This window comes from Nyctibius grandis, chromosome 25 (assembly GCF_013368605.1).
Source record: "Nyctibius grandis isolate bNycGra1 chromosome 25, bNycGra1.pri, whole genome shotgun sequence".
Lineage (NCBI taxonomy): Eukaryota > Metazoa > Chordata > Aves > Nyctibiiformes > Nyctibiidae > Nyctibius > Nyctibius grandis.
In genome coordinates, this window is record NC_090682.1 from 4,836,184 (window position 1) to 4,849,436 (window position 13,253).

General features: G+C 46.6%; 2 protein-coding genes across 3 annotated transcripts in view; one reads left to right on the forward strand and one right to left on the reverse strand.

Annotated features, from left to right (window-relative positions):
• The window catches only part of ARHGEF12 (Rho guanine nucleotide exchange factor 12), a 76,427-nt gene extending 70,270 nt beyond the window's left edge, over positions 1-6,157 (reverse strand). For both annotated transcript variants that reach the window (XM_068418475.1, XM_068418474.1), the window contains exon 1: positions 5,440-6,157. In XM_068418475.1, coding sequence (XP_068274576.1) covers positions 5,440-5,471 — 32 coding nt within the window. In that variant the 5' untranslated portion in view covers positions 5,472-6,157. The remainder of the gene's footprint in view (positions 1-5,439) is intronic.
• Positions 6,129-7,056, forward strand: LOC137673392 (basic proline-rich protein-like). Its single transcript, XM_068418145.1, has 2 exons — positions 6,129-6,625; positions 6,867-7,056. The coding sequence occupies exons 1-2, from the start codon at positions 6,129-6,131 to the stop codon at positions 7,054-7,056; spliced, it is 687 nt and encodes a 228-aa protein (XP_068274246.1).
• Positions 7,057-13,253: the final 6,197 nt, after the last annotated feature.

Consider the following 13,253-nt stretch of genomic DNA (forward strand, 5'->3'; position numbering starts at 1 on the left):
ACACTGCTGCTCTTTGAGACGCTTTGCATAACTACAAGCTGTAGCACTGGGCTGGCCAGGATTGGGGTTGACTGTTGTAACCATGACAGGCAAACAGTGCTACCCAGAACACTGTGGAAAAAATGGGAAAAAAACAGTTAATGTCAAAAATCCTGTTGATTATACTCCAAAGCTTCTTGGGAAAGCAGGGAAACAGAAGCAGGCACTGAAGCTACTCACTGAACAGGATTCACATAAAATGCTTAAGGCACAAATTCACTAGGAGACCCCACTTCTTGAAACAATCAAAAGATCTTGGGATGTAGTCATGAAATATGTAAAATAACTGGTGCAGGTATTTGCACTGCTTTCCCCATTCATTTTTTGCTGCTAAATGTATGACTCCCTGATTCCTGTGGATCTGGACAAGATTTTTAAAAGTCTAAAACTGAAGTAGCCTACAACCCAGTACCATTCCTAATCTATCCATTTGAAACACTAATAAATGCCATAATAGGAGTTATATGCACAAGGAGAATTATACAATTGGGCTAACAGATGAAATATATTCCTGGCTCCACCCAAATAATCATGACGCCCACAGCTCTATTCAAAACTAGAAAATCAAGCTCACCTCAACTTCTGTCTCCAGTAAAAACCCTAATAAACTATGCAGCATGAACTGGTAACATTCGCTTCCTAGCCAACAGTAAACATCACAGACAGTACTCTCTTCTGACTGCTTCAGTAAAAGCAAAATAAAAAAATGAATTTATGCACAGACTATGTCAACTACTAATTTGCAAACATAGTGAAAGCACAATGACGGAAAGCACAAGAAGACTTGTCTCTATGACTATTAAACTTTTTAGTCCGTAGAAACAGATGTTGTGCTGCAGCTCACTTTCTATAAATACTAGATCTTACAAACTTTACTAATTAAATAAAATGCATGATAATAACATCTAGCTACTCAATAACACTAAGGCATGACTTCCTACGAAGTTCTTACCCTTACTCTGCTGTAAAAAAATAAAACCCTTTTTCCCACCATAGAGTTAAAGAAGTCCCAGTTACTACAGGGACTTAAACAGACAGGGAAAGTGCATCTAGGCAGATAAGAAACAATTAGGGTCTATTTTAGTACCAAGTCAGGAGCAAATCAGCAATTAAAACCTCTCAAGGGTAATTATGTGTAAATTCTACCTCTCCTATTTTCCAATCATAGCAACAGAAACTACAGCACTGTTATAAATAAAACTCATTTGCATGAAACTGCACAGGAACAATCATCAGTTCCTTAACAAGGTACTGAGAAAGTAGCAAGAGCCTCCATTCTTTTATTGTGCTTTAATAAACAGAAGGAAACATAAAGCAAGTTCTGTAACCATGCAATTGCTCAACTCTGCAGCGTGTTTGGAATGGTTACAGGAAGAAAAATACAGTTAACGACCAGACAAAAAAAATATTAATCGCATGCAAATGTTTCTTTAGTGTCATAACAGGATACAGCAGAGTTCTGATCATCCTTTAGTGGCCAACCAGAGCCTGCAAATGGCTGAATTTCGTCCTGGCCCCAGTATGTCCTTGCAAAGAATAAAACCCTTATCTCGCTCAGCCATGTGTCGCCTGCCACAAACGGCAAACAGAGCAACGCCCAGAGCCAGCCGGCCTGCCCGAGTGCGTCTGGGCCAGCAGAGCTCTGAGGCGAGCGCATGCGGGCACGCTCACACGCAGTCGCACACAAGCAACAGGAAAACACCTCCTCCATCATACCCTACACAGAGTGAGGTCCCAAAGCTAGCCTTAGATGGCCCCTGCAGTCCAATCTCCCCCTTCCAAAATCCTCACACTGACAGCCCAAAACAGCACCCAGCAACAAAAATCCAACCTAGCACTAGTAACTAGAGAGGAATCAGAGGAAGAACAAAACCAGAAATTTTCAGGCTAAAAGGTATGGCAAATCTCACCTAAATCCAGAGCTGGATGAAGAGAAGCAGGCATTTTGCCATTCACCTGACCTATTTTAGATACCTACTTTAGGATAAGAAATGGTCCCCTACATGTGCCTGTTCTCTTGCACTAACTATAAAGGCAATCTACACGAACAGCTCAGATAGAGATGTCTACCTCAAAGACTTAGTTAAGCAAGATAAACACCACCTTAGAAGGCCTCTAAACAAACACAGCATAGCTAAGAGACGATTAAATTAAGAGGGTGTAAGTGTTTACAAACATAAAGTGTCAGAGCAATAAGGCTGAAGATTAATTGTTTGATATGGTCCACCAGGCAACAGCAGCATTATGAAAAGAAGCAGCTGACAGAATAAAAGAACATCCTGAAAGAAAGAAGGGGAAGTAAATATCACTGCTTAAATTTCTGCCTCTCTCATACCATCAGAAGCCACGCAGGACACCACGGCTATGCTGGACCACTTTTTGCTTATGTGTTTCTAAATCTCAAGTACTACGTTACAAGATAATCTTTTTTCTGCTAGCACCCTTTACACGTTTCTTCAAATGCTGAGTAGCCGACCTGGAACGGCATGTGTCAGATGCTTCTCCAGTAACTTTGCTGAACAGTTATTACACTCTCAGAAGTCTTAACATCTGTTCTTTTTTTTTAATACCTGGTATTCCCCCACTCCCCCAGCCACTCACTTTCCTGAAGGAAAAAGGTGCAAGAAAACTACGTTGCTTCGTGAGCCAGGTGAGTCACAGAATCCAATTCAGGGATGAAGCATAACCATTGTCAAAATTAACTGCCTTAAAGTTTGGTCCACAGAGAAAATTATCCCAGACACATGAGATATGAACTGACATGACTGTATTTCAGCATCGTCTCAGACACTAAAATCCACTGAACTTTCTTGGGAAAAAGAAGAAAACACTATGAGGGGGAAAAAAAAAAGAAGGGGCTTAATAAAAACACCATTTATCATCCTGGCTACAGAACAGCACTCAAAATGGCAATTCATACATTCCTTCTAATTTACATATACTTTAATGCCATTCATGACATCACCAACAAGTATGTAAAAGACATAAAACATGTAAAGGATGGGACAAGTGCAACCTGGACAAGGGAAATGTCAAACAGCTATCAAAACACATGGTATGATTGCCATCTTAAACTGAAGGGATACAAAAGGAAATATTTGCTGTCTGTAACAGGGATTTAAGCAGCTATACATATGTAAAATGCAAATATGTAAAGCTAATACGGAGAAAAATGCAGGCCCATTCTACCCTATTATATTCATAATACCATTTGGCACAGATGCAAGCTGGGTTTTTCTGTTTTAAGGCAGTTCCCAACTTGATCCCACCAAGGAAGATCACTGATAAACACAGAGAGAACTGAACATGTCATATGATTTATACCATCAAGATCTAATAACACTAGAAGCATCGAGTTTATTTATATTGCACCTGCTTTACATTCCAAGCTTAAGAGCCGGATCTAAAGAGGCAATACAGAGGCTCCTTGGGCCTACTGGGAAAGCAAACTTTTCACCAACGCACTGCGAGGACAACAGCGACCGAAAACCACCTCCCTCCAGATCCTGCACAATGCAGTAGATAAAAAGGAGCAGCCTTGCTCCAGACACGCGTAAGCAGACATCCACATGATGAGAACAGGTACCACCACCACGTCCAGCATTCTGCTGGAAGGTGCAGCCAGGGAATAAATGGGCCATGACAACAGAACTCCCTGCGCACCCTCAGAGCTGGGGTTCCTTCAGGCCAGAGGTGAAAAGTAGTGTCAAGGCCAGGCCCTGCTTCCCCGCGTTCCCCCAACCATCACACAGCCCTGCTGCCAGAAAGCTCTGGCTGCCAGGGTTGTGGAGACAGCTGCTTACCTAACATCAAACATCTTTTGAACCAGAACCTGAATGCAACACCAAACAGAAACATCCTCCTGACATGACTGAAAGCAAAAGGAAATGAGACATCTTTTGTCTCTGCTACATTTTCGATTTGGCTGTCCCAATTCAATAACGGAAAGTATTTTGTTTTACTAACAAGCAAATTAAATTCCCTGTCCTCGTGCTTTTCCTTCCCATGCATCACTCAACTGCTTCTTGGTATGAAAATCCTGTCGTTCCTTTTCATATCTTGCAACCTGCCATAAGAGATACGCTCTTAAGTACGTGATAAAACTCTCACAAAGACACTGAAATGCCACCTTCTTTTTACTGCCACTGTCTTGTCTGGTACAGAAGAAAAGTGTCCTGCAACTCAAGAATATCTCATGCATATCCACTGCAAAAGAGAAAAAAGCTAGAGAGTTTTATTTTGTCATCTATTCTGCTAGTACAAATGTACTACACAATTCATTTCAATGACTTTAGTATTCTATGAACATTACGGTCAGAAACACAGACTGTACGTGATTCTGAGCCATACTAGAGCCCTTTCGCACTGCTCAGGCACTGTTGTTAAGACCTGCGGAGTCATGACAAGGCCTACGTGTGAGAACTATACTCACTTTCTTTCCTGTCCACACCTGGAGTCTAAAAGGTGATCTCAGGCACCCAAAAGCATCATCCCTCTGTCCCAGAACTGCTTGTATTGGTCATGAAAGGCCTAAGCAGAGACACCTTTGTCACACACATTCACACCATAACCACCAAATACGCACAATAAAGGAGAATATAATAAAAAACATAATAGAAGTTTTTTCAGCTTACAAGTGTCAAAAAAGGTACTTTTCCTCTTGTCAAAAAAACCTGAAGACACTCATTCCATACCTCTGTCTCAAAAGCACATAAGAGGTTTGCTACTTGATTTTTTTTCCTCACAACAGAAAATACATTTTTCCCCCTACCTCTGACGCATCCCAGTACCAGCAAGAGAATCCCAGACTGCTAATGAAATGCCCATGACAGCACCTGCAGAGGAGCCCAGAGGCCTGAGCAGGTCTCTAAAGCAAGGAACAGGTTACTGCTAAGGAGGCGTAGACACCAGCAGACATTCCTGCTCATCAACTATCCTTCCTGCCCTCACCTGAACTGACCTCTCTTTGGAAGGCTACAAAGCTTGACCTAACGAGAACCAAGCGCATCCTCTACGCGGTTATCGAGTTCAGACTCAAGCTGCATCCTAAACTCTTGTCACTTTTCGTGCTTTAACTTCTCATGGAAACAGTTCCTTTTGGTGTTCCTCCCAGCACCAACTCATCCTGGAAGCCGAATTACTCCCTGGTTCTTACAAAGTCAGCCTAGCAGGCTTGAAAGCTGTTGGACTTGAAATACTCCAGTTTCAAAGTTAACCCAGTTGCCTTGACAGTCAGCCAGCCCAGGTACATATTGATTCCCAGAAACTCAGATTTAATCCCGGTTTTCTGATCCCATCACCACACTGCCACTAAAGTCAGAAAGCAAAGCAATGACGTCTGGGAAGAGCCTAGACTTTGCAAAAGGAAAAAAAATAAAAGGAATCTCATTTTATACTGACCTGTCCGTGATTGTGGACTGTGTGCCACTCATTGGAGCCTTTGGCAAGAAGTCGTATTATCCAATTTACATTTTACTATTACTGCAGGAATATTAACGAGGCTTTGCCCCCCACATGCACTGAGGTTCAGGATCCAGCCTTGCTCCAGAAAAGGCATGCACAGAGGACAAATTCAGTTCAAGGGCAGGGGGCAAAAAAAAAATCCAAAACAACTCCAAAACTCTTCTTGCAGTCACCCAGAATATCCAGACCACGGAAGTGGGGTGTGGGAGATGTTCAAGAAAAACTCCAACAAAACAAAACAAAACACCACCACAAGCTGTTGCCCTCGATGCTCCCTTAGCCGCAAGGAAGCGGGGAAAAGCAACGCGTGCCGAGAAAGAAACTCTTCCGAAGCAGCCAATCCTCCCCGGTCCGGAGCTCCAGCGCGGAGGGGAACCCCCGGTGCCCGCGCAGGCGGCAGGCCGGCCGGGTAAACGGGGAGCGCCGGAGCGGGGCCGGCTGCCTGCGGGGCTCCCCACGCCGCCGGGGACGCACGCCCACCGCCCCGGCTCGCTCTCCGCAGGAGGGGGTGCCCGCCCGCCGCGGGTTCCCCCCTCCCCGCCGCTGTTTACGGCCTCTGGCCCGCGGGGGGCGGGCGGCGCGCCCCGCCAGCTGCCGGTGTCCTGAGAGCCGCCGCGCCGGGGCCCATGTCCCGCTGCCGGCCCGCCCCGACCCCCCGCCCGCTGGCTCGCCCGCAGGGGGGGGCGGGAAGGGCGGCCGCCCCGCCGCCGCCGCCGCCTTTAGGCCCGCAGGTCCATGCCCCGCCGCTCCGCCTGTCCCGCTTCGGCCCGAGCTACAGCGGGGCGCGGCGGCCCGGCCTGCCGGCGAGGCCCCGGGCGGGCTCGGTCCGCTCAGCCGAGCCGGCGGGTCTCGGCCTGCGCACGCCTCAGTCCCGGCCCGGTTCGGGGCAAAGTCCCGCGGCGAGCACTGACGGCGCGGCCCGCTCCTGCCGCCGCTCCGCTCCTCCCGGCCCGGTTCCGGCCCAGCTGCGCTGCTGCGAGGCGGGAGCGGCGCGTCCCGGCGGAGCCTGCGCCAAGCCGGGCCGGGCCGGGCCGCCTCCGCGCTCGCTCGCCCCTCCCTCCCCCCCGCTTTCGGGGGGCTTGTACCTCCGGGCCGCCGCGCACCCGCACCCGCCCCTCCTGCCGTATCCTTCCGCCGGCGCTCCGCCCGCCCGACCCCTCCGCCGGCAGCGGGCCGCCCCTGCTCGCTCGCTCCCTCCCTCCCTGCCAGCGGCGGGGCGGCACCGTCCCTCCCCTTCCCCGGGTGTCCTGGGCGGATCAGGGGGGGCCGGGGGCTTTCTCCGTCCCCGTTCGGCGCAGGAGTGGGCCGGGAAGGGGTTGCTCTCCCCCTTGCTCTCCCGGCACGGGGCATTTCTCCTCACGCAGCCCCTTCCCTCCGGGCCGAGCCCCGCCGTTCCCTCCGCCGCCGCCCAAGGGTCCCCCCCGGGCTCGTCTCCGGCCGGCGCACGCCAGCCCCGCTGCCCACCCCGGCCCCCCCCCGGCTGCGGGGCCGAGGGGAAGGCGGATGCCAGGCCAGGCCCCCCCGCACTCACTGGCCGCTGCCGGGACAGCCTGAGGCTTTTCCAGGCCAGGGCGGGTGTTTCCTTCTCTTCCCATCACAACTTATTAACCAGTTCCTCCTCCTTTGGCCTGCCATATCGCTGCCGAAGAGGTTTTCCTCTCCATTTCCCCCCCCTCCATCTCCAGCCATCCTCCTCCCTCCCCTCCCAGCCCGCTCCTCTGTTTTCTCTTGTCACAAGCTCTTAGGGGCAGGGAGTGTCCGTGCCTCCACCTGCACGCTATGCGGCGTGGAAAATATGACACCGAGGAAACTTGAAACAGAAAAAATAAACAGCGAATTAAAATAGTAAGGTGCCAGGAGTCAGGCAGCTCTGGAGCCTCAGATAGTCAGCGGCTGCACTGTTTACTCCCAGACCTTTTGTAGCTCTGTATCAAATCTCACATTCCCAGCATTTCCACAACACATTTAATTAGGAATAGGTGAAAGTCAACAAAAATCTGAGATCAGAACCAGACCTGATGCCACCCTGCGCATACCTTGGCCTTCCAGAAACACTGTGGCCAAGGGCCCATTCCTGCTCCCCTTCTCTTAATGCAAAAAAATCCCTCCAGTATGAAAAAGGTGAGCAAGAGACTGCATATTACTATACCTACCAAATACAGAATATTTGGGCATTCAAATTTCAACACGTGTAGATTCCCCTCTCCTCGGCCACAGCTCTCAACAGAAACACATCCTTGCTGGTACACTTCTGTAACTCCCTGCCATTTATGCCACATAAAACACAGGTTTAGAGAAGTGTCTGTCTCAACTCTACATGCACATAAACAGTGGAGCCTGTTTCTGACAACGTGTGAATGGCATGAAGCAAACTGTTAACAGACCAGAAGCCGAGTTCTAGGTACATTACCTAATCCCAAAATCTTGTTGCCAACACAAGGGGATAAATAAGATTCCAGCAAGGTACTCCTGTTCTCAAACACCTAGGAATAACATCTATATACTAGAAGTTCAGGGACCTTCCATGCTACCGTGCCTCATGTTGCCAGGACCTAAAGTTCATGAGCACCACAGAAGTGGAATGGAAAGAAGGACGGCTCCACTGCCAGGGAGGGTGGGCATTATTACCTGGCCTCCCAGCGCAGAGGAATTTGTGGAACATCAGTCTTTCCTACACAACACCAACAAACCAAAATAATCTTATTAGCTAATCCCAATCATATAGGACACCATCCTCCTTCCCTTTAATTAATCTTACCTTGATATGCTTCTTCAAAGCCAGGATACTGAAGTTTGAGTCTGGAAAACAGGCTTCTGGAAATTCAGGACCACATACATCATTAAGCATACAGGACCATACCTTTCTTGAAGCTATATTCAGGACCCTGCTGCTATATAGCTTTCCTCCTTGGAGTGAAGCGAGCATGAATCAGGAAGCCAGGAGGCTGATAGTCTGAAGAATGTGTTGTTTTGGAGAAGTTCAGCGCAAAGAGGGGAAGCGTGGAATGAAATAATTTTCTAGATGATACTTGACATATACACAGGACGTTTATACTTCCTCTTTTGGTTTCCTTTTGAGGAAGACAGTGGCTTGGGAAAAAAAAAGTGGAGGGGAGTACAAGACATGCAGCCACGACTGCCTCTCATTCTGCAGCTGTATGCAATACATTGGTCAGTGGTAATGGAGTGACTGAATACCTCTACCTATCTATATTCATTATATATCTCTTTATTGCATCTTCTCTGCAATAATTAACTTAGGGAACAGCAAGTATTGTGCCTAGAGAGAGGAAGGCTCCTGGGAGACCTTCTGTTCATGGCAGGCCCAGTATTTGCATATTAGGCCTCGATGCTTTTTTATTACTTTAATTATATTCTATTGTGCATGACAACATAATGACAATAACAATTAGCTGGAGGAAATCCTAAAAAAAAACCCTAGGAACAAGAAGGAAACTTATCCCTGCTGCAGTAAATTGATGTAAAATTCAGTGTAGTGACAAGGATTAACATTTGCCAAAAATTTGCTTGGTGTCAAAAGAACTACACCAATAACAAAAAGGAAGCATAAAACCCTTATGCTACATGGCTCATTAGATTAACTCTTGCTCATAAGGGGCTGCTTTCACATTTCAATGTTTAATGCAACAATTAGAAAGAAAAAGCACTAATAAACAATCCAAAAGTATAACTGAAACCACAACTGCCTCTCTTTTCTGCAAATGCAGATTTTTTTTTTGGTGGGAGCTGGTTGTGTACTTATGTTAATACAGATGCCTATTTATGATACTTCTGCCTGGGCAGTTTTACAATGTGAAATCTGGGGTGGGGGGTGGGAAAATCAATAAGCAATTACACTGTGCAGTACCAATTAAAATAGATTTTTTTTTTTTTTTGGTACCTCTAAAGCCGTCACTTAGCCTGAATTTACAGATAGTACCGTCACACAGATGCTAGAAGAGGAAACTGCATGTTACCCACATCAGCCCATGCCTCCAGGGCAAAGCACCAATGTCCCCAGCAGCCTATTTTTTACAGCCCAGAGCAGAGCTAAGCGGCTCAGGTAAGGAGGACCCTGAAGCGAAGAAGGTTGACTCCTACGAAGTATAACTTCTTACTTTGCCTTAAAGGATGGCACAGAAGGGACAGGTCCTTGGAGGTGCCTTACCCCGCAACGGCAGCTTGCAGAGCAGGGCTCCACCGAGGGTCCCCCTGCAGACGCATTCCCAGCCGCGCACCCGGAGCTGGCCGAGGAGCTGTTGCCATCTGCTGGAACACGCTTCTGCGGCAGCCGAGCAGCACACATCATGGGCTACCGGCTGAGGTTCACTATCTTCCATCGGAAAAATTAAATGGATAAAGACTCTTTTAACTTTTGCTACTTACAAGTAATCAATTTAAAGCCAGTATTTTGGACTGTTATTTAAACTTACCATAAATTGCCATGCCAACTGCTGTTCTGGCAAAAAAACGTCAGCTGCTTTTGAAAGGCAACAGCCAACCTTTATGCCTTGCACAGCTGGAGAGGAAAGGCACGGGGGAAATGATTCCCGAGGCTAAAGAGAAGCCAGCTCGTTTCCCAAACGTGTGTATGAATCTGTGACTCCTGAAGAACGGATAGGACCTTGACCTTGTGTCAGGACTGGCGTAAGCCTGGCCCTGCTCTCAAGCTTAGCACAGCTTAAACCTTCCTGCCTTACTGATTTTTTGTAGTGCCCTGCAATTCCATCCAATCAAACTCCCCTAAGCACTAACAGCTGCTGCTTAGTTCAGTGTCCTTTGATTCCAGGGAGCTGCTCTGGCATGAGATTCTTCTGAGCCAGCTGGGAATGTGTGTGGGATTTCGTTTTTTGCCGAGATTCTGCTTTTGATGGAGCTGAAGATAGTATGATACCCTGAATCAAATCCAGACACGTGTCCATCTCCTTGCCCATCCACTGCATTTTCCAGCCAGGTGCTGGGCTGATGCTACCCAGCTTCACTGGGACGCAGATGCAGCCTGCTTCAGAAACTGATACGACCGATCCAACAGCCACTAACAGACATCTGGATGTAACTCTAATCTGAAAAAAAACCCATGAATTTGTGCTGTGCTCCACATTGCTATGCCATTTCAAAGCAGTTTACCGTCTCATACCTTAAAATAGGCCCATGATTTGCTACCTACAGACAGGCAGCTTGTTCTGCATCCAGTTCACTGGAAATGCTGGAAATGCATCCAGGGTAGTTCTATGCTTTTAAGTCACTTGGACACAAATGCAGTACTTTGCTGACTTTGTTGAGACACAGATGGCCTAATCAGAGCTTCTACTGTGACAGCTTATTACAGTTCCTAAACCTGGATAATCCACATCACAGTAAGCATTTTTATAGCACTAAGCTTTCTTTCCATATCAGCATAATTAAAGCAACAACCTTTGTAAGGACAGACAAAGCTGCTGTACGTTCTGTCATGAGTTTCCTTCTTGCTCTCTGCTAGAATCAATGTCCTCTGATTGGGAGGGGGGATTAAAAAAGAGGTATTTGTTATTAGGGTAAAATCTGAAGAAATGGAGAATGACATTATTTCTCATCACAGTTGAGGATTATCAGTTACACTGAATAGATCTTAACCTTCTGACATAATACACCATTCAAACAACAACGTAATACAAGCATTGCTGAAAACCTGTACTTTGTAACATTTGAGAAGCCACAGAAAACACCACTTTCTCCTTCCTATACGAAATTAACTACTCGTAAGCAGTTCTTACTTTGCAAAAGCTTTTCCATACACCTTGATCTGTTCAGGTCCTTCTTAAAGTAATTTTCTAAGGATCCCTTGTGTTGCCAACTTATCAGCTGCCAAACTTCCCCTGGAACTTGAGGGAAACAGGACAAAGCCAGCAAAAGCTAACACCTTCTCTTACATGGATTTACCAGAGCACACACTGAAGGTTACTTGGAAAGAGAAATGTACTGCTATATTGGTATGACCAAAAAAAGAGTTGCTCCTTGCCCAGAAATTGCTTATGCAACACAAAGCTAATGATGACTGATTCTCCCTCTGCCTCTGAAATTGGCTTTCTTTGGAAATGGCAGTAGACGTATTATTTTACTCCCAGCCAAGCTATACAAAGTCTGCAAGTATCAGGAACATACCTATGACTTCCATGAAGCTTAAAACCTTCATCTTTTCTGTCCAAGAAACAGACCTGCTGACAGCACTGGTATTAGTCTAATAGCAGACTCCAAAGACTTAAAAAGCTATGCTTTTACATCAGCACTTGGACTATTGTTGCAAGGGAATAAAGCCTTGAATATCGTAAAATTGCAATTTCTTCAAATACAAATAAGGAGTTTGGCTAGAAAAAGAGGGCAGAGGACTGAAAGAGGAGGTTAATTTTATAAAGCTCTACTGCAGGTCCAGCAGTAGAAGGAAAAGGCAGGCAACAGGGAAGGAATGGCTTTAAAAGAAATAATGGGTCAAGATAAAAAATGAAATTATTTGGGGGTAGGGGGGCAGATTTCACTCTTTACAGTCAAAGCACATTTGCCCCTTGACTTAAGGCTAGATTCTGGCATGCTGTTCCTGAAGCCGTGAAACTTGGAAGACGCTTGCAACTCTAAAGCAAAGCTTCAGAATGCTGCTGTACTTTATTCTCTGCTTCTGGACTACCTCACAGATTAAACAAACTCCCAGCATAAATTATTGCAGTCCCGGAGACCACTTCATCATGCAGCCAGGCTCCTTGTAGAGTGTAAACAAGCCAGCATCTCTAGAGGGCTCAACACTACACAGCTGCTTCCCAGCGCTGGAGGATTTTGAGGTAGATTTAAGGGTTACATCCAAACAACTAAATTGGCTTAACTATTTATAGAAAACAGACTTTTGGCATGCTGGATCTCTGGCAAAATGCTGTGACCATAAGCAAGGCAGAGTAGCTATTCTTTACCAACACAACACTACAGGTCTTTCCCAAGTGTGGCTTGGCTACACAGGGTTTCAGAGCTGCTGGCACAGGCCATGGGTCTGTACAGTGCCTGGTTCACAGAAATTCTTGCTGGTGCCTAGGTCTCTTACTGCAATCGCTGAAAGCATCACTAAAAGAAATGTTTTCCTTGCCTCTTATTTTAGGAGCATCCTTTGTAGCAGAGCTTTTAAAAGGAGCACACAACTTTCTCAATCACTTGAGAAAGCTGCTCTGTGTGTTGCTGGCTTTCCCAGTGCTAAGCTATTGCATCAAGGGCAAAAGAAGCTCCTGTGCAAACAGACCTGAGCCCTGCACAACATCCTCCTGGCAGCTCACATCTCCCACAGCACATTATGTGGCACAGTCAGTCCTGCCCAGGGAGCTTTGGGGTGTGAACAGAACATGATATACACAGCTCCCAGCAGCTCCGTGAGTTGCCTGGGGATAGGTGCATGAAAGGCCTGGGAACAAATGCTATGGATGAAATGCACCCTGTTCAGCCAGTCAACAGCCTGAAAGCACCTATTAGCAAACATGAAACTACTGAGCACTCCTCATGACAACCTTGCCAAGAAGAGTGTGTCTCTGCCTGTTAACATGTCTAAGAAGCAATATCGGTGAAAGCACAAGTACAAAGTACAACAATGTACACGTTGTTGGCTCAGTCCCTAAAAAGCCCCCACTTACCATCACTTCGTTCATTTACACTGGCAATGCCGACTCATCCAGCAATACACAATACAACATAAGAACTACATCCAAAGAGAGAAAACAAATTCCTCATATAATTAAATAATC

Excerpts from the sequence above, each read along its gene's own strand:
- LOC137673392 (XM_068418145.1), top strand. The coding sequence starts at position 6,129 with ATGTCCCGCTGCCGGCCCGCCCCGACCCCCCGCCCGCTGGCTCGCCCG. Across the intron at positions 6,626-6,866 it reads CCGCACCCGCCCCTCCTGCC|CCCCTTCCCTCCGGGCCGAG; the intron begins GTATCCTTCCGC and ends CTCCTCACGCAG.